Raw genomic sequence first — 21314 nt, 5'->3', positions numbered from 1 at the left:
AAGTGAGAGGGGAGCAAAGAAAAAACACAAACCCCGACTCGAAGATGCAGCCAGGCTGCTTGATGCACGACGATAACGCAACGCTCGCCGCCCAAGCTATAGAACGCGTTTCTAAAAGCAGGAGCAGCCAGCAAATCACAGCCGGGGCGCCCCGACTTCTGCCCGGCAAACAGCGCCCGGCACCCGCCGCCCCCTCCCGCTCCGGCCGCGCTCCCTGCCCCGACCTTCCTCACCCCGCCGGCTCAGCCGGCGCCTTCTCCCTTTTGCCCCTCTTCGCCTCCCCCTTCTCCTCCAGAGGCGGCAGGTTCCCCCGGGGCGGGGGGTTGCGAGCGGGTGTCTCGCAGAGCCGCCGGTAGCGGCTCCCGCGCCGTGCTGTGCCAAGCCGAGCCGCGCCGCGCTGAGCGAGGTTGCTCCGTGCCGGAGGGAGCGGAGAAGAGTCAAGCCGCGCCGGGGAAAGCCGTGCCGCGCCGTGCCGTGCCGTGGCGAGCCGAGGCGAGGCGGTGCTGGCCCCCGCGCCTGCAGCAGGAGGCGCTGCCGGGCGCCGCTCCGCCCGCGCCGGGCTGCCGGCCGGAGTCCCACATTCCCCCTGCCAAGCGCCGGGGAGCGGGGGTTGGACGTGCGCGCTCGGCTCCTCCCTCCCTCCCCGCTCGCCCAGCAGCAAAGTAACTCCGGAGTACGAGGGGAGCCGGTGCCGCCGCCGCGCTCGTCGCAGACGGCTGCCCCAGCGGGCGGCCCCGGGGGCCAGCGGGCGCCCCTCGGCGCGGGGGGTCTCCCGGCGAGGCGTCGGGGCGGGAGGGGCGGGCGAGGCCAGCTCCGCCCGCCGCCGCCGCGGGCCGGGGCAGCCCCGGCCTCTTTCGGAAACTTCTCCGCAAGTCGGCATGGGCAGGGGGGCCGGCGCCGCCGCCTCGCTGCCGCTGCTGGCGGCGCTCGCCCTGCTCGCCGGCCGCTCGCCCGCCCTGCTCGGGGCGGCCCGGGCCCAGCTCTCCGCAGGTGAGTTGCCGCTCGGCGCCCAGGTGAGGGCGGGCGGCGCGGCGGGGTCGCGCCGCGCCCGGCGTGCCCGCCGGGGAAGGGAAGGGAGAGGGTCGCGGGCGGCACCGCGCCGGGACCCGGCTCCCGCCCCTGAGGAGCGGCGGCGGGGCTGCGGAGGGGCTGCCTCCCCCCTCAGACCCCCCTCGCCGCCGCTCTGTGGAGCGCGGTGCGGCGGGGAGGGCGACCCGCGCGTGTCCGCAGGCTGCCGGTGCGGGGCGGCCAGGGCGCGGGCTTTGGGCGCCTCACAAACTCCCCTTCTTCCCTTCCTCCTCCTCCTCCTTCCCGGCCAGCCTCCCAGGTGGCGTCGGTGCTGGCGGCGGGACCGGAGCCGCCGCCACCCGTTCCCCCGCTCAAACTTTTCCCGGCATTTCCCTGCCCGGCGCGGGGGGCGCAGCCTCGGGGCGCCCCGGCCGCTTCCCCGCCCGAGAGGGGGCCTGCGCCGAGCTACCCTCGGGCCCAGCCGTGGGCACGGCCCAGGCTGCCGCCGGCTACCGGAATCCTTCCCCCCCCCCCCCAAAAAAAAAAAAAACCCAAAAGAAAAAGAGTGGTGGGCGAGAAGGGGGAGGGAAGGCAGCATATGGGGCCGGCGTCTGTTTTGTTTGAAAACCTCAAATTTCTCGCCCCTTCCCTCCTCCCCCCCGCCCCACGCCACGGGGTTTTGCAGAATGAAAGCCCGCGGGGCCGGGCGGTGGGAGCTGCGGCCGGTGCAGGGGGTGAGTTTTTGGTCCCGGGGGAGCCTCCGGGCAGAGCCCGCGGCGGGGCTGGGCTGGTCGCTCCGGGAGGGGAGGAGAGGGGAGGGCAGCGCCCCGCTCCACCCCCGCGCTGTGCCGGGGCGGTGGGGGCTCGTGCGCCGGACCCCGAGCCCCAGCTCCCCAGTAGTTTATGAAGCGTCCTTCGTTTGCTTAGGAGAAAGCTGTAGCGTGAACGTGTTCTTACTGCTTGCGGTGTGAAGTATTACGCCGAGGACTAGCTGAAGTAGACTTCAGGCTTTTTTTTTTCTTTTTCTTTTTTTTTTTAGTAGTACTTGCAATTACACCGGGTGCATCAGTTGGACAAGCGTTTGAAGCCTTTATCGTAGGATACTGATTTGAAAACTGCCGTTAATAAAATTATCTACACTCATGAGACTTGGAAGCGCAGTTTTCGTAAGGACTGATGTGTAGTTAGGAGGCTTATTTTTTTTCCCCCAGTCCCCCTATAAATTAATTTTTAATTGAGACATTTGAGATGTGTCGTCGATTAAGAAATGTGCTGAAGCAGTAAGAGAAATTGTGCTGGGCTGAAGAGATTACACTCCTCCTATGTGGCTGATTTTAGTGTGTATAATTTAATGTCTGCATATCAGAATTGTAAGATTGCGTAAGCACCTACAAGCCTTTTACCACGAGAGGGGAAGTGCACTATATATGCAGCTAGTATGTTGTAGGAATAGCTAGAATAAAATATGCCCAAGCGTAACATCTTTGCATTCAAAACCATATTGAAATCAGACCAGTGAGTTTTTGCTTTACTGTAACTCGTCAGGCTAATGTTAACACCAAAGGCAACTCTTACATAAAGATTTTTTTTATGAGCTTGTTCACTGGCATAAGAAGAGTAGGAACTTCTGAGAACTTATATGGTCTGTGGTATTTTATGCTGAAAATGTGGCATGCAGCCCTTTTTGGAACTGCAAGTACAAGAAGCCAGGCTGGTACCGTGGGGTATGCGTTAGGTAAGCAGAGAGGAATGTTCAACATCCTTCTGACCAGAGTAGGTGAAGCTTGTCAAGGAGTTGAACAATTGTATCTAGGAAATGTGAGATTTTTTTTTTTTTTTGTATAGCATGTCAGCAGCTTCTATTGCCAAGCATCAAAAATACTGATGCGTTGCACTGGTCAGATTTATTAATTGCAGACTTGCTCGGACTTTCTTGAAGGTTTGGAGGAATAGATTTGTTAGTAGCTGGCGCTTTCAGTATATTCAGTTTAAGGTATGGTGCTCCAACTCTTACTAAATACATTCAATATCCACATGTAGAGCTATGTCCTACTGAACACTTACTTACAGTTAATCTTGGTTTGAAGGTTCTGAATTTAATAACTACCACAAACTTTGGTTTTGTTCCTTATTCTAAACTAGTCCCTGAAGAGAGTGTGTGTGTGTGTTGTTTTTGTGTGTCTGTTGATGAAACACCTTCATCCTGGTGTTAGTGGATGCAGGACACGGAGGTTGGAGTTCATATATCCGTTCCAGTGAGGGCCTCTCTGTAGCCTGCAGTGAGATGTTTCTGTGTTTGGTACACACAGGAGCATCTGTTTTCTTCATAGTCGTCGTCTCTGTTTACCAGGAGTACTGTTTTTAAAGCATCTTCCTTTGACTGCCTTCCCCCCTCCTCACCTTAATATAATGGCTTGTACTTTTCCATGTTAAACTGAATCTAACTAATTTTCAGCTTCCTTTTTGTTCAGACAATTCTTATTGTCTGAATTGTAAGTATTTAAAACTGTTAATTTTTCTTTGCCATTAATGAAGCTATTAATTCAGTCTGGACCTTTCACAAATCTCTCTCATTGTAATTTGATTTTTATTTCCTTTTTATGATGCTTTGTACTACTCCTGAGTGCGAGTGTTGGCCAGATCCAGAATTCTTCATAAAAATTTTGATATGTTTGTTAAGAGTCTAATCATCAAATTACAGAGTATGAATTTCTTGAAAGTTGGCCTTCTTCAGGAGCGTGTGTGTGACGGTTGTTATCTGTTCTTCCTCACAACATAATCCATGCAAGCAAATGAGAAGGCAAGAGGAGGAGTAGCAGCAAGTTAGGAAAAGGAACAAGATACATCTTGTAATGCGTTGCTGTCTTAAAAATTGTGCTTGTATATCATCTCCACCCCCTTTGCATGTAGCTGAAACACTGTATATTTTCTCTTTCCCCACAGATCTGAAATGAAAAAAACCCCAAGCAGCTTCTCTTTGCCCACCCCCCCCCCCCCGCCATAATCCACAGTGTAATGTTTTCTGGTCTCTGTAGATTGTTTCTTTACACTGCTGCTTTCCATGACCCTTCAACTTGGGTGCGTGCCTGTCAGAATCTAGGCCAAAATGTTTTGGCAGCGCATTCTCTGTTGAAGTCTAGCTATTCCTTATATAGCACCTCCTTTCATCTGCAACTCCTACAGTTCGATAAAGAACAAGTTCAGCTTGTTTTCACAACTCGGATCACTTCGAACTTACATTTTTTGAATATTATTTTTAGCAATTTGTGTGTTTTCAAATTTTGAAAAAAAAGAAGAAAAGGAAATGTTTCAAAAATTTTTTTGAAGAATGCTGCGGGCTTCTCAGCTAGCTGATGGAAATATGCATCGCACTGCCTCCGATGGTGTCTGTGCAAGTATGTGGTTTTTTTAAGACTAAATGAAAGATACAAGGATAAAAATTCTAGAAATGCATCAGCTTACCTTAAGTTATTGAAGTGTGACATTTCAGACCATAGGGATAGTGAAGCATAAAGAGGACTGTATGTTTTACAAGTTCAAGTCCTTTATTAAAGTAGTTATTCCTCAGACTTTCTCGTGCAAAGTAGTTAGGGTGTCACAAATGAACAGGCAAGAATAAATATTTCTGGATTAATGGCACCTCTGTGTCTCCCCCCCCGATAAAATAGTTGTAGTCTCTCTTTGGGAGATAATCTAACTCAGAAATTTGATATTACAAAGTAGAAGATATTACTTGTTTATAAGGATTTTGTAATTAAATGTATTTACAGAGAAATACACGAAAATTGTAATAAGCATATCTAAACGTTTTTTATTTGTAATCATGTAGTCAAAGAAATTAAGGGCTTTTTGAAAATGTTTTGAAATACTTTTACGTAGCTAAACTCAAATTAGCCCTTTGCTGTCAGAACAGCAAAAGTTGCTTCAGTCATATTTTATCCTTGAATGTGATACAATTTTCATGTGATACACAAGAGACACTTGTGCAGGTAGGCGTGTATGTATAAGAGATTTCTCAGTAGCTTTTTTTTTCCACCAAGCTGTTAAAATGTATTGACAAATTATATGGAAGATGAGTGGAATTAAAAGTGGAGTTATCTTCTCGCTTTCACCCCCTCCTTCCCAAATGTTTTCCTTTCCCTTATACATTCAGCTCCTTCTGTGGCACTGTTGGTTCAGAGATCACTTGTCTATCTGTGTTTTCAGATGCAATATTACGATTATAAATTGTATATACATTTTCAAAGTGGAACTTAACTGGTGCAGATGGGATTGAAAGCACCCAGAACACAGTGACTCCAGAAGTCTTGTTTAGTCCCTTTTGTCTGAGAAATCACAGTACTGCTTGATCAGTTTGGTAGTGATGTAAGCAGTACATCTTAAACCAGGTACATGTCTTGCCCTTACTCAAGATCTACTTAAGATAATTAAAAATAATAATAATAAAAAAAAAAGGCGGGGGGGTAGGTAAGAAATCTGCACAGGATCAGGGCAGAGGTCCACCTAGCCCAATGTCCAGTCTCTGACAGTGGGCACTCAGGGGAGAGGGATATTGGCAAGGTGAGTGACTTCCTCTGAGTACTGTCTGTCCACAAAGACAATGTGTTGATAGTTAATGTTGTAAGTGGATTTTTGTAACTGTGATTGTGCCTAATAACATCTTCAGCCTGTATTGCTTTTAGCATTTGCTTTGCTTTGTGACAAGGAATCTGTATGTTGTGTGGAAAAAGCTATGCTCCTTTGTGTTTTGAAATTGCTAGTTGTATTTAATATCTCCTAGCTCTTGTATTAAGAGATAGTTAATAATTTCTCCCGATTTACCTTCTTCATGCCATGCAGGATTTTCCCACCCTCTTTCAACTGTTCCTTTTCTCGTTGGAAAAGTCCAGTTGTAGCCACTTGCTATGAAGGTACCATTCCATATCTTCTTTTCATCCTTTATCAGCTTTCTCTTTCCCAGCTCTACGTTGCTCAGAGCATCCAAGAGACAGCTGCCTGATGGATTTATGTAGTGCTTAATGATGATTTCTGTTCTGTTCCCTACCCATAGTGTGATGGTTCCTGGCATTTGCTTTGCTTTTTTGACTGTTTGTCCCACTCCTGATTGTGAGCTGACACGTTTATGGAATCCTCTATTTCATTACTGAAGAGCTGAGATTTTGCAGTTAAATGATGGTCTGTGGGGTGGCTGTGTCAGTGGACAGCAGGACTCTTGGAAAGGGGAGAGTCTTTAACGAGCCCTTTTGAGGGGGGTAGAACTTTTGAGCAAGGCTCTTGAAGGACCTGTGACCTCGTGTTGGATGTCTGGGAGAGTTAACCTGTGTACTGCTGACCACTGTGGTTTGTCTCCTCTTTCTGAAATGCTGTTAATGCAAGTGAGTTAAAATGAGTCTATCCTCTTACGTGTAAAGATTGACAGTTGCGGAGATCTGCAACACTGCTGTAGAGTTGCTTCTTGCTCTGGAGTCTTTATGATGTCTTTGTATTACCTCTTTAGCTGGAATACCTTCAGGTCATCTTACCTCTCAGAGTTGGATATGTCGCTAAATGTCAGCTTTGCTTTACCTTAGCACCTGTTTTGGTGAAATCCCTACTCTTCCTTTTGCAGCACAGATCCTGTTGAATGTGCAACAGGAAGCTCCCCAAACTATTACTTTAGTCCTGATAACTGAGTCAGTCAGGGCACACCTCGTGTTTTCATGTGCTGATGGGATCCCATCTGTCATAGTCATAGATGCCTCTGTAGTGCTGCTCCCGGGAGTGTGCACTCAGATTTGGAGCTTCAGTTACAATCTGCCCATGTCATTAAGCTAATTGAAGTTACTGCTGTCGCAGAGGGTGCCTTTTCCATCACTTGAATGACTCTCAGGTCTCTGCCTGTGCTAGGTCTGGCTACCGTGTGGCCGGTGGGCGAGCTGGTTTAGCTTTATGTGAATCTCTTTGGAGGGAAGATGGGACTTGGGATGCGTTTCCTTTGATCGGTGAGTTTAGCTGACTCGCAGATGTGGGGTCACATAAATTTGATGTACTGGAGGATGAAGACTGGTGGTGGGATGGCTGGGTTTGACAACAAGCTGTAATTGCAGCACAGCTCACGTAAGGTGAACCTGTGCTGTTCTGAGTCACGTTGGCTCTGTGCTCAGCTTGTCGTGGGGTGCTTTGTTCACCTGAGGAACTGCAAAGAGGAGGCAGGAGGGTACAGAGGGGGCTGGGAAGAGAGGTCCGGCCCTCCCGCCGGGGCTGGAGGGGTTAGACTGGGAGAAGGTGGTTGAGGCTGTGTTCTGGCTGACTGCACGCAAACCAATGACTCAGTGCTAGTGTCTCTTTGCCTGACGTGCATCTTTGAGTATACTGGGTTTAAGTATGTTCTTTCGTTATAATAGCTAGCTAAGGCATTTATTATGTAAATGTAGAAGCAAGAAGTGGTGCTTAGTAGAGGGCAGGTGTGATGGCAAGCAGTAAAGGGCTTGGAGGAGGTGACACCGAGTGAGGTACCAGGCTGGAATTAGAGGATGTTGTGACACCCAGTTTGGGGTGCAGCAGGAACCAGTTTAAAGCCCAGTTCTGTGGTTTCACCTTTTTCCCCATGTGATCTGGCCTTCCCCATCCCATGGGGTGTTTAAATAGGATTGCCCATGAGACGTGTGGATGTGGCTAGAAGAGGAAAAATGGCTGTGGTTTCTAAAGGCCAGGGTGAGCCTGTTGAGGAGTGGTAAATGGCTTCAGTGAGAATTTTGTAGTGTCTGGCTGAGCATAAGGTCCTGCTGCACCAATTTTGTAGGTCAGAAAGGCCATTACGTCGTGCTGCTTCCTGGTAAGCCTTGAATACAGGTGACTTTAAAGTACATAGTTTAAAACTATGCAAACTACCCAGTTTGAAGTCACCTATAATGCATGCTTACCATGTAGTTTAAAGTCACTTACAGTTTACTCTTATCAGGAAGCTATATAGCTGAAAGTCGTGTTTGCATTTTCTAGAAGTTTTATAAATATTAGGTAACAGAAACATACTGAAATCTTTTCCTGAACAAGAAGTTATTAGTATTTCTGTCAACTCAATGCTGTGTTTAAACAAAGAAACAAGCAAAAAAGCCACATGCTGCCCCAGCCCCCAGATCACTGAATATGACAAAATAATAGCTGTTTGTTGTAGGGTTGTTTGTAAGTACATGCACACGTACCCTCAGACTTGAAAAGCTGATGTTAGTTGCATGTGAAACTATTTTAAATCTGTTTTGTCTTTCTGAATGTTGAGCTGCTCAGTAACCATTAAAATTGTGGGAATAAGCTTAAAACTATCCAGTATAAAGAATATTTACACACTTAAGGAGCCCCTTTAGTTGACTTTATATCTGATACATTTTCTGTAAATAAGCTGCATTTGTCTATTGAAAGGTAAATGCTAAGTATTGATTGGTGAATTTGAAACAACAGAAGTTTTCAGGTTTGCTTTTTGTTACTGAAATTTAATTTCCATAAAAGTTGGAGTTTTTATTAACAAATTTCTACATGTATTTCAGTTAGGAACCATTTATTTGTTGATCTAACTGAATCTATTTTGTGATTGCTGTCATGGCCAAACCTTTGCCATGACAGCCTTTTGCACTGTTTTATTTTAAACAGTCTAAAAATATTCAACAGGATCTAATCTGTTACCTAGCATGAAAACAATGAACTAATGGCACAGTGCAGGGATTTGTTTTATTTGAAGGACTGCAGACGAAAAGTTCTGTGATGTTGTTAATCAAGATAATTTCTGCTGTTGATTGATTGATAAAGAGGTTGTAGAATCGAGGCTGCTGAATTGAGCCTCAACAGGGCAAGGTGTCCTTAAAGCACTGGGTGGATGACCAGGAATTTGAGTCAATGTGTTTGTTGAAACGTCTGTAATATGTAATTGCCTTCTGGGGTAAGAACGTAGCATAAGTATATAGCAGCAAGACCTGATATAGAGTAATAACATGACATATAAATGATACGTTAGTCTCTGGTTAAAAACATCTGAGTCTCTTTATGGTGGAGGGAGAAGAGCTGGCCTTCCAGGAAGGAAGGAGGGCCTCCCAAAAATCACAGCAAATGTTACAGCAGTGGGGCAACCTTGTACTGATAACTTTGAATCACTTTCTCAAGCAGAATAAGACGTAATTGTACACTTATTTTCCTGTAGGTTTAAAACTTGGGACTGCATTAGGATTTTTTTGCTGGCATAGCTTATATTTGCTAATAGGTTTGGGTTTTTGTGGTTTTTTTTCTTTTTTTTTTTTTCTCAAATTACTCAATGGTAGTTGTGCAAACAAAAAAAACCTTTTGAGTGTGGATGAGGTCTAAAAGAGACTTTCTGGTCTAATAGTCTGTGGGGGGGAATCAGTATTTTCCATAAGCATGAATTAACTTTAACATGTAAAAACTTGTTTTAAGCTAGAAGGTGCTGTACGTGGGCTTGTCAGGCATTTTTTTCTTTTTAAGAAGATCGTATGTATATGGAATTCGCTGATATTTACGGTAATGCACAAAGTATATGCCTCAGTAAAAGATTTGAGAGACTTAATTTCTTGAGGATTGGTGCTGTGAAAAGATTAAATTCTTTGCTCGGTACTATGGGTAATATGAGGTTATTTTTGTTAGCCAGTGCATGAAAGATTGGACCCTTCAGTTTGCCAGAAAGTCATTTACTTCTGCTACTATTTACTAAAAACATGTGATTATATTTATTAATTGAGTAGCAAAAGAAGCAGTTTCTCAACTACCATGTCATGAATTTAATTCTACTGACTTATGAGACACTGTTGTATACTTTAAAACCAAGTTCTGCTGCAATTAAATTATGGTATGTTCATTCTAATTATTACACACTGGTTACTCAATTTATTCTGAGGTGGAGTTGTATGCTTTCTTTTGTGTGTAAACACTTGTTCTGTAGCAGTAAAAATGACTGATGAATATTAACCAGAAGAGAAAAATGTTATGAAGAACAATCGTGGTTGTAGTTCAAATGAATTCAAAACAGCTCAGAGTGCAAATTTTGACAGGATAGATAGCTGACTTAACTGTGCTGTTGTGTTGGGTTTTTTTTGTTGTTGTTTTTGTTGTTATTTCCAAATACAGGTCATGTTTGGTTGTGAATCCTGTAGTGTGATTTAGGACATCTGTTGCTTTTTAAATGACTTAAGTAATAAAGAAAAAATGTATTGAAGTTCTGAAATTTGAGGCTGCTTTTGTCATCTTTGCTACAGTGAAAAATTACAAGACCTGGCAGAAACTTGCCCCTATTAATTATAAAAATGCTCTGATTTGATATTTTATCACTTCATTATATCTGTATTTTCTCTGTGTGGTATTAGGCTAGAGTAAGATCAAAATGGGGCATATCAGTTGCCTTGGTTCTCCTAGTGTTACCCTGCTTGCCTGTTCTTTGTAAATGTGAAAGCACTTATCAGCCAGGAGAAAATGTGGCCGAGTTCATGACTTCATACAGCAGGGATAAGTTCTCAGTGCTGACTGCCGTGACTGTGCTTAAAATGCTTTAAAGGGACAATTTGTTAAAACCTACTAATCCGAAATGCCAAAGGCAGTTTTATATTTTGTTCAACTTCTGATTCCTTTGAAGAAATGCTTTTTTTATATTTGTATAAGACATTTCTTCAGGTACCTCTCAAATTAGTATGCTGTAATCTGAGTATTGTATATGTTTTAAGCAGACAATACACCAAAACATTGGTGTATTAACTTCTCAGTGCTTTTTGTCACATGTTTTACAGAGGAGATAATGGTGTAGGTTTAAAAATAATATTAAATAAATAAAAACCCCTAAACCAAACTCAGAACCACTGAACCATCCCATAATCCCTTCCCCAGTCCCTGAAAAAAGAACTGGTTTGTCATTTTCCCACTATTCTTCTTATCCCCACCTGCTGCCCCTTTTTTTTAATCTCCTTGGCTCTCCTTGGTTTTTGTTGGAAGAGTTTTATGGCAATGTTACGGGATTTTGTGCTATAATTGAAGGGAGGCAAGGTATATGAGATTCCTTACTCAAAAATCGTTGAGTATAAATATAATGAGACTTTTCAGGAAATTTTTATATGCTCCTTCGCTTAACTACTTAGCTGTTGTATCTGTCTTTGTTCGTGTAACAGTGTTTGGTGATTCGATGTTTAGCTTTTCAGGCTAGAAAATTTACAGTGAAAAAGGCTTTCCTCTTTTTCACAACAGATATGTAATAAAATGGTCTTTTCAGTCTTTTCCTTATTCAGTTCAGAAAAGCCAAACAAATATTCATTTTTGCAGTTAGTTTTTACTAGTAATCCGTCCTGACCCAACTTGTGAAAATATTAGAAATTACAAACTAATTCCACAGGCTTGCCAGCTCTTCAACATGTGGATGCTTTTTGTGTGTGGTCTTGTTTAGTGCAAAAGGTTTATTTATATCAAGTTTCTTGCATTTGTAAATCTCTGTGGCATTGGCTTTCCTCTTCCTTGCTACCTTTCAGATAGTATGACAAACTGTTAACAACCCCCACCCCCAAGAAAACCCTTCATTTCCTTGCTACATACATACATAAAGCTATAATGTACATACATTATGTAAGTGTAAAATAAGGGCAGACTATTTCCAGGTGAGAGCAAAACCTTCAGTGTGTAATGATTTGGATTTCTGAATCAGTTGAAACAAAGCTTGGTAATGAAAGGGAATATAATTTCCCTGGTAAACATAGACTGAATAGATGGGTGTAATGTCATGGAATGTAGATTTTTTTTCTGGCTGAGGTGGCTGAAACCTGGCTGTGAGAAGTTGTCAGTCAAATTACTTTTTTTTTTCTCTTTTTAATACTAAATGTTAATATTTTTAAAACAATTCTATTAGTAGTTACTGAGTTTGGATGCTGTTCATAGCTGAGCTGTTTAGCTTTTTCTTTGATAAAGTTAGTTTAATGCTTTGATTCATCTTGCGTAAGTAGGAAGGTGTTGCATTCTTAGGTAGTGTGTTATTCTCAGTATTTTTTTTTTTTCTTTTCCTTTCCTTTCTTTTCCTTTCCATTGAAATCCCTGTATACTGATTTGGTTAAATACTACAGGGTAGGTTAACAGCTCCTTCTGAGTCATGTTTAAGGCATGAAGTGTTTCCAGGTCTGCAGTCCTTTCCAGGGATGAGTGAGTTCCTTGCTGGTTTGTTTATCCTGTGTCTGCACAGCAGCAGTTAACTACCAGGCTCAGTTTATAAGTTGTTTTAAACAAGTTGAAGTAGGTATACCAAACAGCTTATTTTGAGGGTGGTGGTTGTTCCCTCTGGCTCACTTATCTGTATTTCTGAGTTTATATTCTAAATGTGCAATTCCTCTGGTAATTTATTGGTGTTTCTGTCAACTGTTGAACAAGGAGTTGTGTTAAGTGACCAGCATTTGGGAAGGGCAAGATTATGCTCTTGTTTAGAGAGACTGCACAGATGTTCTTTATGAGCATTCAGAAGAGGGGAGACTGCACATTACTTTCAATTTGACAGAAACCATGTCTTTAAAAGTCTTTGGTCTGAGCTTTATGGGCTGCATGATGAGGCTGTGAACCTGAAAGAGTAGCGTTTGTGATTAATAATGACATTTGCAGACCCTAGAAATACCAAAATAATCTGTTGGATGGCTTTGCATGGTGATAGTATCCAGATGCTAACTATAAACATCTCCTTCTGCTTAAGCATGGAAATGGGAATGAAAACAAATATTAGGTAGTTTGTGTTTCAGGGAAAGAATTTTGGCCATCCATCTCTTAAAACACCTATTCTTCACTTGTCACCTGAAAGCAACCTTAAGTAATTTATAGATCAGTCTTAATCTATGATGTTGAAGTTCAGAGAATTAGAAAAAAAATCCATTTAATGGAGGTGAATGAATGATTAAAAACAAACAAAACAACCCCTGCACTTGGTTGTGAAGCGTTTGCATTGTGAGCCTAAACCTAAAAAAAAGTTAGGCAACCAGAACTGAAGCAAATGCCAAAGAAAATGCTCAAATTTAGTAAGTTTATGTATTAGTCCCTAGAGGACACAGGAACAAGTGAATGAAGTTGGTAAATGTTTACTTATCTCCTAAATAAAACAACAATTTGATTAACTGTGCTGGTGCAGTGCAGTACTGATGTTGATTACCTCACAGATACTTTAAGTTCTTACTAAATACTGTTCCCTGGGCACTGCATGGGTAGTGCTGGTAACAAAACTGTAGAGAAGAGTAGTTTTGGAGAATTTCTTGCCATGAATACTGCTTTGAAAATCAGGAAAACATAATCTTGATTTATGAAATATAGGGAAGGCATAAAGGTATTGCTCTTCTTGTTATGGCATCAAAATCCATATAATTATCTTTAGGGGGCTTCTCTCAAAGGAAAAGCAACTGCTCTTATGTTTGTTGGAGGAAAAAATATTGGGTTCTGGAATCACAATTCTATAATAAAAATTTGTATAATTAAAAAAACCCTTAAGCCATAACAATCCCAAATCCTCTTCCATCTTCTTCTACACTACATCAGTTATTGCCTTGTGGTTGAGGATTGAGTCCTGAGATGGTGGCAGCCTTGCAGCCACACAAACGAAATAGTTTGAAGAAGAAAGTGTAAAAGTGGCAGAAGGGTCTGTAAATCCATTGCAAAAATCTTGAAGTTGATGAGTTTCTCCAGTAGTGTGCCATCAATGAGGAGGATGATTTTAATCTCTATAAGATCCAAAAGGTGGACTGAGAGTCAAAAGAAGGTAAGCCCATGCTTGTTGCTGCTCTCTAGCTTTTGGTACTTTAGGAATAACTCATGTGTTATCATCATCTTGTTACACTGACAATTGTAGGTGTGTGGGCAGTAATAAGTAAAATTCCAACCACTCTACTCATGCTGTGTGTTGACTGTGTTGCCAGATTAAACAGGACAGAAAAACAAACCAGTGTACTTGCCTGTGGGATAAATACCTTCTTGCTTAAGAGCTCACTTCCCAGGCTCCCAGCCGCAAGTCAGGGGATTTTGGTAACTTTCCTGATAGCTTCCAGTTTCTTCCTTCCTTCTGCTCAGCCTTTGTTTTGTTGGCGTGGTTTTTTTTAAACACCTAGATCAGGGTATCTTTATCTTCCAGTTTACTGTATTAAAAAGGGCCCATCAAGGAGGAATCCAGGTAAAACTGGTTTCTGTTTACTTCCTAATCCTTTTCTGAGAAATTCTGCATCTGAGATGATTGTGTCTTCTTTGTGACAGTATCCTTCCTGCCCTTCTTTTACATTCTCTCTCACCTGCTTGTTTACTGTATCCCAAGTATAGTAATGAAGCATCTGATTAAATTTACATTTCTTTGTGTGCGAGTTAAGAAAGAGAAGGCAGTACATGGCCACAGTGTTTAAGCAAAATGGGGCTTTCTTATGTAAAAGACTACTTTGGCTATGTTTAGGCCCAGACAAGTTGCTATTTCCTTACAATTCTGAGGTTCAGAACCCAATTTAGGAAAAAAAAAAAAAAAAGGAGGGGGGAATCAGACCTCAGAATTTCCCTCATCTTGGGGCAAGGGGAAAAAGTAGGGAAAGTGTAATAACATTAAGAACATTAGATCTGCACATATGGAAAATTTCTGTCTAAATAAGTTATAATTAGGAGGATTTGCCTTTAGCGGTGTATAAGATAAACTACCAGTGATTGTATCTTCTATGTAGATGTTCAGTAGTTGATGTATAGCTCATAAATGGACCCAGTGGCTGTTTGAGGAATGTGTTCATATGTGGTAAAATATATAAATACTTCTCGATTCCCTGGTTTCTTTCATATATGGTTGATCAGTTTACCTAAGATATAGTTTGCTCTCAGACACAGTTTACAGATTCTGGCATGATGCAATGTCATAATAGCAGGGGATGAAGTACATGGGAAAAGAAGATATTCTTAATGGGGGACAGTAATTGGTGTTTGAAAATTGGCTAATGGATTACAGAAGATAGTAGTCTAGCAGCCAGCCAGCCATAAGGACCATGTATGAAAATGCAAATGCACAGCAGAATTAAATGAAGTCAAAGCTTGGATAAATGTTCTGAAGTGTAATTAAGTTTGCTTTCCAAAAAGTTTTGAATGGAAGACTTGGAAAATCCACTCACCTGGGTAAGTAGGAAGGCTTCCTTTTTTTAATTTAAGCTTTTAACTTGAATGGCTGTGAATAGAAACATTTTCAAAAAAAAATTTCCAAAGGCAAAATAAGGTTATATTTGGGTAGGATTGTCTCTGCATACTTACCTGCAGCTGCCGTATTGCTCTTGAACTTTTATGAGTTGCTACAGCGAGAAGTTAGAAGGATCTTGGCAGTTTTGTCTGTAACACTAGTAACTGTCAGGGCAATTTTGTTTTGCCATGTCTTAGGAAGACTGTGGCTATATCTACATTGGCAAGTGATTTGTTGCAATATAGATACTGGCCACTAAAAGGAAGCATTAGTGAAAGTTAGGGTCTCGGAGCCGTTGCATGTGGTATAGCCAGGCAGGGTTGCCTCAGATTAGATAGTTTTTTCCTGTGGACCAAATGTTGCTGCTACGCACTTGAAGTTTTCCAAAGGGAAAACAAGTGTTGTGTTCCTAGCCATCTCACGGTGTATCATCTACTAGCTCTGAACCGAGCTTCCATGTGAAGTGTTGGAGGGCTTCAGACCTCGAGGTTCTGCTTTGCTCTTCTCTGAATGTGATGGTGTAGCTCATGTGTATAAGAACGTGCTGAGAAACAAACTAATTCTTGGTAAATTGAGGCAATCAAGGTGTTTGCTTTTTCGAACCAAATTGTGAACACAGGTGCAGCTTATTTAAAAAAAATTAGGCAGGACATTAGAAGGGCTGCCTGCAAGAGAGTATATAAAAATTAGTGGGACAAAAAAATGAAGAGAAACATGCTCTGAAAGAGTAGTGATATTTTTGAAATAATGTCTTTTGCTCTTTTTACAAACATGCATCTCTCTGTGTTTTAGATTTAACCATTTGGCTAGTAGGTTTTTTTAAGTAGTGAGCAAATGGGAGGTGAAGATGGTGATTATATGTTAATTTGGCGATGAGAAAGTGATAATGTTTTCAAGGCTGAGAAGCAAACCTTGCAGGGAAAATGGAAAGCTTGTTTAGATAGTGAAATTAAATACTGTATTCGTACAGTGCTCTATATTCAGTGGGAAGAGCAAAGATACAGTCTCAAAATGTTTGAGGCCAGATATCATGCAGGCTAAAGATCTCTGGTTCTGTTTTCCTCCTCTGAGATACCGTTGCCCCTTATGAGACTAATATTTGAGAGACCTGAAATACTTTAGCCTCATGATGTTCCTGTGAGGTCTGTTTGTACTACCCCCCTCATTTTGCAGGAGGAGGACTGTGTGCCCAGAGACTTGACTGTCAATCAGAAAGTCTACGATAAGGCATTATACCTTAATTTCCTATGTTCTGATTTGCATCCTAGTTCATTACCTAGCTGTGGGGTTATCCCATCCTGAAACAGGCAAGTGAAATTTTATATGAAGGAAGGCTGCACAACATTAAACCCTGCAAAGAAAACTAGTCTTCCATAAGGCAAGCATTATCAGTATGCTTGCAGGTAGCATTGATGGCAATAACACCTATTAACAATAACACCAATAAGGCCTCCACCTGGCAATAGCACCTATGATGATTTTGAGGGAAATGGTTGGTGAAAGGGACGAAATCAGTAGTTTTCCTGTGAAAATCTCTGAAAAGTGGCAGAGGAGGGAGACAGGAGTCTTGTTGAGAAGAGCGAAGCAGAATATATTAAACTTGAAAGAGGAATATAAATCACAGGAAATTGGAATTAAAATAAGAATTGACCAGAAGAGGGGGAGTTGCATGCTGAGGCCAGCTGAGATGTCTGCCCCTATAGAGATTAATATCTCACTATGTGTGAAGACTCTGATCTGGAATGAGATTAAAACAAGAATTGACCAGAACTGGGAGATGAACCATTGCACCTTCACAGAGGTGTCCACCCCCACGGAGATTAATATGACACAGAATAACGAAACTCTGTTTTGGAAAAAAGATAAACATGCATTCTCCATACCAAGGGGGTTATCTTATAGCACTTGCATAGTAAATAGCCTTGACTCTCTTTCAGAGACTAATGCTCTGTTGTCAAATAGATTATTCCAAGGCCATTTGAACATTTTACTTCAGCAGACTTAGCAACAAAACTACTATTGAACATTTTATTAATGTTGCAAAGCAAATTGTAGCAAGTTCACTCTTCTCATATTTAATCCTCTTTCTTACACAGTGTAAGTAATAGGCAGATCGGGTTTCTGCTTAAGCAATGGAGGATCAGTGTCATTATTGACATATCAAACAGTTCTTTCTACCTCTGTCATTTCAACAGCTCCTGAAAGTGTAGAGTTTCAGAAGTTAGATCTCTCTTGGGGAGGAGGGAAGTGCAATCTTTCCATATCTATGTTTATCTGCTAGAAAACTGTGTAATATATTTTTGTATTTAACACGTCAATGTTAAAACGCAACCTTTTTTTAGAAAAAAGGTAGGTGTGTGCTTATGCTTAGTTTTCCTTAAACTTCATTCTAATTCATTAGGATGAATGTGTTCCTTTGACACTTTTCCTTAAATGCCTGCAGAAATTGACTTTGAGCCAGCTCTTACTCAAAATAGTAGTATTGTGGTTCATATTATGGATGAATCAGGATAGACATACAGATCAGTTGAAAGATACTTTTTAAATTCCAAACTCTAAAGATTTGTTGCCCCTTTTTTTCCTCAAGTTCTCCTAGTGCATGTTTTCACTGAAAAAGTCAGGCAATTAATAGTATATCAAACCAGTGATCTAAAAGTACAATTCTAGACGAGATATGTTCGGTTGCACACTGGGGAAATCTGAAGATGGGGAAAAAGTTTCCCGCAATTTTTAACTGCAAAACTTCCAGGTGTATAGCTTTGCTTTTGCTAGAAGTCATGCGAATGCCAACTCTCAAAGGTGTGCAATTTAGTAGGCACTTAGAAGAGGAGCACAGTTGTAATTCTGACTCTACTGCTTACTGCTGTCTTTTCATTTTCAGTGCCAATTTTTTAATAGAGGATGACCAGTGCTTCTAACTGTTTCTGATAGGGACTGTCTGTTGTTGAAATAGCGTGATTTACAAAGTGAGTTGTGGTGTCTCTTTATTCTGCTACGGTAGTCATGACACATGGTGTGTTACTGCAAGACTGAATAGTTTGGGGTTGATCATTTCATTTTGAATGGAGTCACAAAGGGCATCTGGACCAAGAACAACAGTGCACGGGCCAATCTCAGCAGGAGGAATACCCATGCCTGGATGCAGGCTGGATAGTGCCTGGGTGGCAGTTCTGCCAAAAAGGGATCTAGAATTGATAGCCAGCTGAGTATGAGCCAGTTTTTGTTTCGTTTTTTTTTTTTTTTTTTGCAAACAAAACAAATGGTATACTGGGCTGCACTGGGAAGAGTGTAGCCAGCAGATTAGGGGAAGCTGTTGTCCCCCTCTATTCGGTGCTGGTGAGGTAAGTCTGGAGTATTTTGTCAGGTACTGGGGCTCTTACCCTCTTCCCAGGTCTAGAAGGATGTGTGGAAACTGGAGTGTGTTGAGAAGCTGATGAGGTTGAGAAGCTGAGATGGTTAGGGCCTGGAGGGTGTCACCTACAAGGGGCACCTGAAGGGAGCTGGGCTTGTTTGGTCTCAAGAGGAAGGGTAAGGGGGTAATCTTAACAGGGGCTTGCAAGAACTTGAAGGGCAGTTATGAAGATGACAGAGCAGAGCTCTCTTTGATAGCAGCAAACAATACAGCAAGGGGTAGTGGCCACAAATTGTAGCTTGGGAGGCTCAGATTGGGTGCTATGAAACATTGCTCATGTGGAGGAGGGTGGTGGAGGAGAACAGACTGCCCCAGGGAATCTCTGTCCATGGAGGCTTCCAAGTCTCAGCTAGACAGAACCATGGCTGACAGTATAGTGTTGGTCATAGTTCTGCTTTGAAGGGGGTATTTGGCCTAGATGGCTTCCAGAGGTGCTTTACAAGAAACACTTCTTTGATTCTGGTAGAACTGTAGTCTGCAATTTCATGAGGTGTGGGAACAGGTCGATGCAGGTTGAGAATGCTCAAGCCTGCCAGAATGGCTGGTTGGTCTCTGCTCCAGAGAGACTTTTTCATAACCTTCATAACCTTTACTCCTTCTCTGATAGTTGGATGGGATTTTTTTTTTTAAGTGATGCATTCCCAGCTAGCCTAGTATCAAAGAACTTTCAAAAGGTTTTGTTGCAGATGAAGAATGGGTTTGCAGAAATACCTGCACTTTTTTCTGTTTTTTTTTTTCTCCACCACTCCACCCCCTCAAGTTGTGAATTGAGCAAGATTTATGGTTCTTAATGCAGACTCATTCACAAACTTAAGCTACCTTACAAGTCAAGCATAAAGACAGCTAGGGTTTGGAATTGAACTGCTTGCTTTTGTTTTTTAGTAAGCATAGGTCTGCTAGGAGGAGGATGTCTGCAGGTTCTTCCATATGATTTCCACTGTTACACAAAAAAGGTGTCTTACAGTTGTATTCAACAGCGCTTGCTGAGGTGAAACCCCTTGTGGCTGTTTAACGCTTGGCTTTTTAAGGAGGTGGCCAAGTGAGAAGCTGCCCTTCCATTGGGGAGGACACCTTATGTGAAGTTTTCTGCCTGGCACAGCAGTTTCTGTAGATATGTTGTTCCATGTCGTCAGGCCCAACTTCTCTGTTTCAGATGGCTTTTTTTTCAAAGCATGGATGAAAGTGGCTTGTCCGTATGTGACAATAAGGTCACATTTAAATTAAAAATGAATTTAAAACAGCTTAGTTAAATTGTGTTAAACGTCTGTGTGGGTTGCTTTCATTCAGTATTAAAATGACATATTAAAATTCACTTTAGTATAATTCACCTTAGGAATGGATTAGGGTAAATTGGATTAAAGTAGACTAATTCTGGAAAAAGAAGCCACGCAAGTTTTTCAAAGTGAAATAAATTACTTCAGAGTTAATTCAGACTGATTTTCAGTATGTCATCCTAGGGCACATATACCTTATTTTAATCTTGGCGAAAGAGTGTTTATGATCCAGCCCTTCCTTGCTCTGCTGGACATAAACTTCAAATCACTTTTTTTAATGCTGAGCCCCTGTTTTATCCTTTTCTACTGGGAAGCCTCTGAAGGCCTTGTTGAGCCTTCTTTCTTGGTGTAACAGGGAGGTACTTTTTTCATGTTCTCCAGCTAGGTTACATCAGAAGAAGAATGAACTCAGTTGATATATTTTTGCTTATTCATGTTGAGCTATGTAGACCAGGTAGCTTTCAGGACAAGGCTGCTTTTCAGGATATCAATAAGGAAATATGTATGAAGGGGTGTCCCCAACAAAACAAGTCACTTACCTAAAGGTATGGCATTAAGGTATTATCAGCAAGAGTGCATTATATGTTTGTGCACTGCTTTCATTGAGGCTTGGTTGGCTTCAGCGTCAGAAATAATTCGGATAGCTAAGGTCCCTGAGGTGCCTCATGATCTGTTTTGGGGCAATTTAAGGAGTTGTTATCCTTGACTGTCTGCTCCAGTAACTCCCATCAGAGCTTGAAACTGAAACGCAGAACACGGAGAGGGGAGTGTGTTCACTCCTTTGTGTCTGCAGTTGACAGCCAGGCTTCTGCCGAGGGGGTGATGGTTACAGATGATGTGCTGGGCTGTGACCTCCCTGGCTCCCATTCCCAGTTTCTGTGGGCATTTGCTCAGCGAAGAGGGGAATTAACTCCTTCGGCTGCTTTAACCAAATCCAGTGGGAGTTGGAGCGGCGAGCACGCCACGTCGGCAGATTCTGAAAGGGATTAGTTTAAGGCTCGTTGAAGCTGCGTGCTCTGAAGTCATTATAGGCAACGTTCTCATGGTTAAAAACCAAGAAACAAGCTGCTGCTTACCAAGGAAGACATGCCCCCTCTCCCAAACCCTTAAAACCAGATAGCACCTTTGTGTGTGATGCATTTGATGTGATGTATACTAATATTTGGGAAACGAGCTTTATTCACATTGTCAAAACTTTTTGAGCTAATATATTCAGAATACTTGGTATTTGGGAAAAGTAGTTTACCTGCTGATATTGGTTTTAATTTATGATAAATTGAGTGACTTTTTTCGGTGAAGATAGAATTTGAAACAGAAGCAGCTTCTGTTCCAGTGATTTATGTGTGGTTTTTTTTTTTTTTATTTTCAGAATTTTTTAAAGGAAGCCCCTTTCATGGTATTAAGTTTAACCATGCATTGAGTATGTTGTAAGGTAGTGACATCTTGCTCC

General features: G+C 42.3%; 1 protein-coding gene across 5 annotated transcripts in view; it reads left to right on the top strand.

The window, feature by feature from the left end:
- The first annotated feature begins 674 nt into the window (after positions 1 to 674).
- PTPRK (protein tyrosine phosphatase receptor type K) overlaps positions 675 to 21314 on the top strand; it is a 417854-nt gene continuing 397214 nt past the window's right edge. For all 5 annotated transcript variants that reach the window (XM_075035665.1, XM_075035662.1, XM_075035664.1 and 2 more), the window contains exon 1: positions 675 to 990. In XM_075035665.1, the coding sequence (XP_074891766.1) occupies positions 879 to 990 (112 nt within the window). In that variant the 5' untranslated portion in view covers positions 675 to 878. The remainder of the gene's footprint in view (positions 991 to 21314) is intronic.

The sequence above is a fragment of the Buteo buteo genome, chromosome 9 (assembly GCF_964188355.1).
Source record: "Buteo buteo chromosome 9, bButBut1.hap1.1, whole genome shotgun sequence".
NCBI lineage: Eukaryota > Metazoa > Chordata > Aves > Accipitriformes > Accipitridae > Buteo > Buteo buteo.
This window is presented reverse-complemented; position numbering and strand designations above follow the sequence as displayed.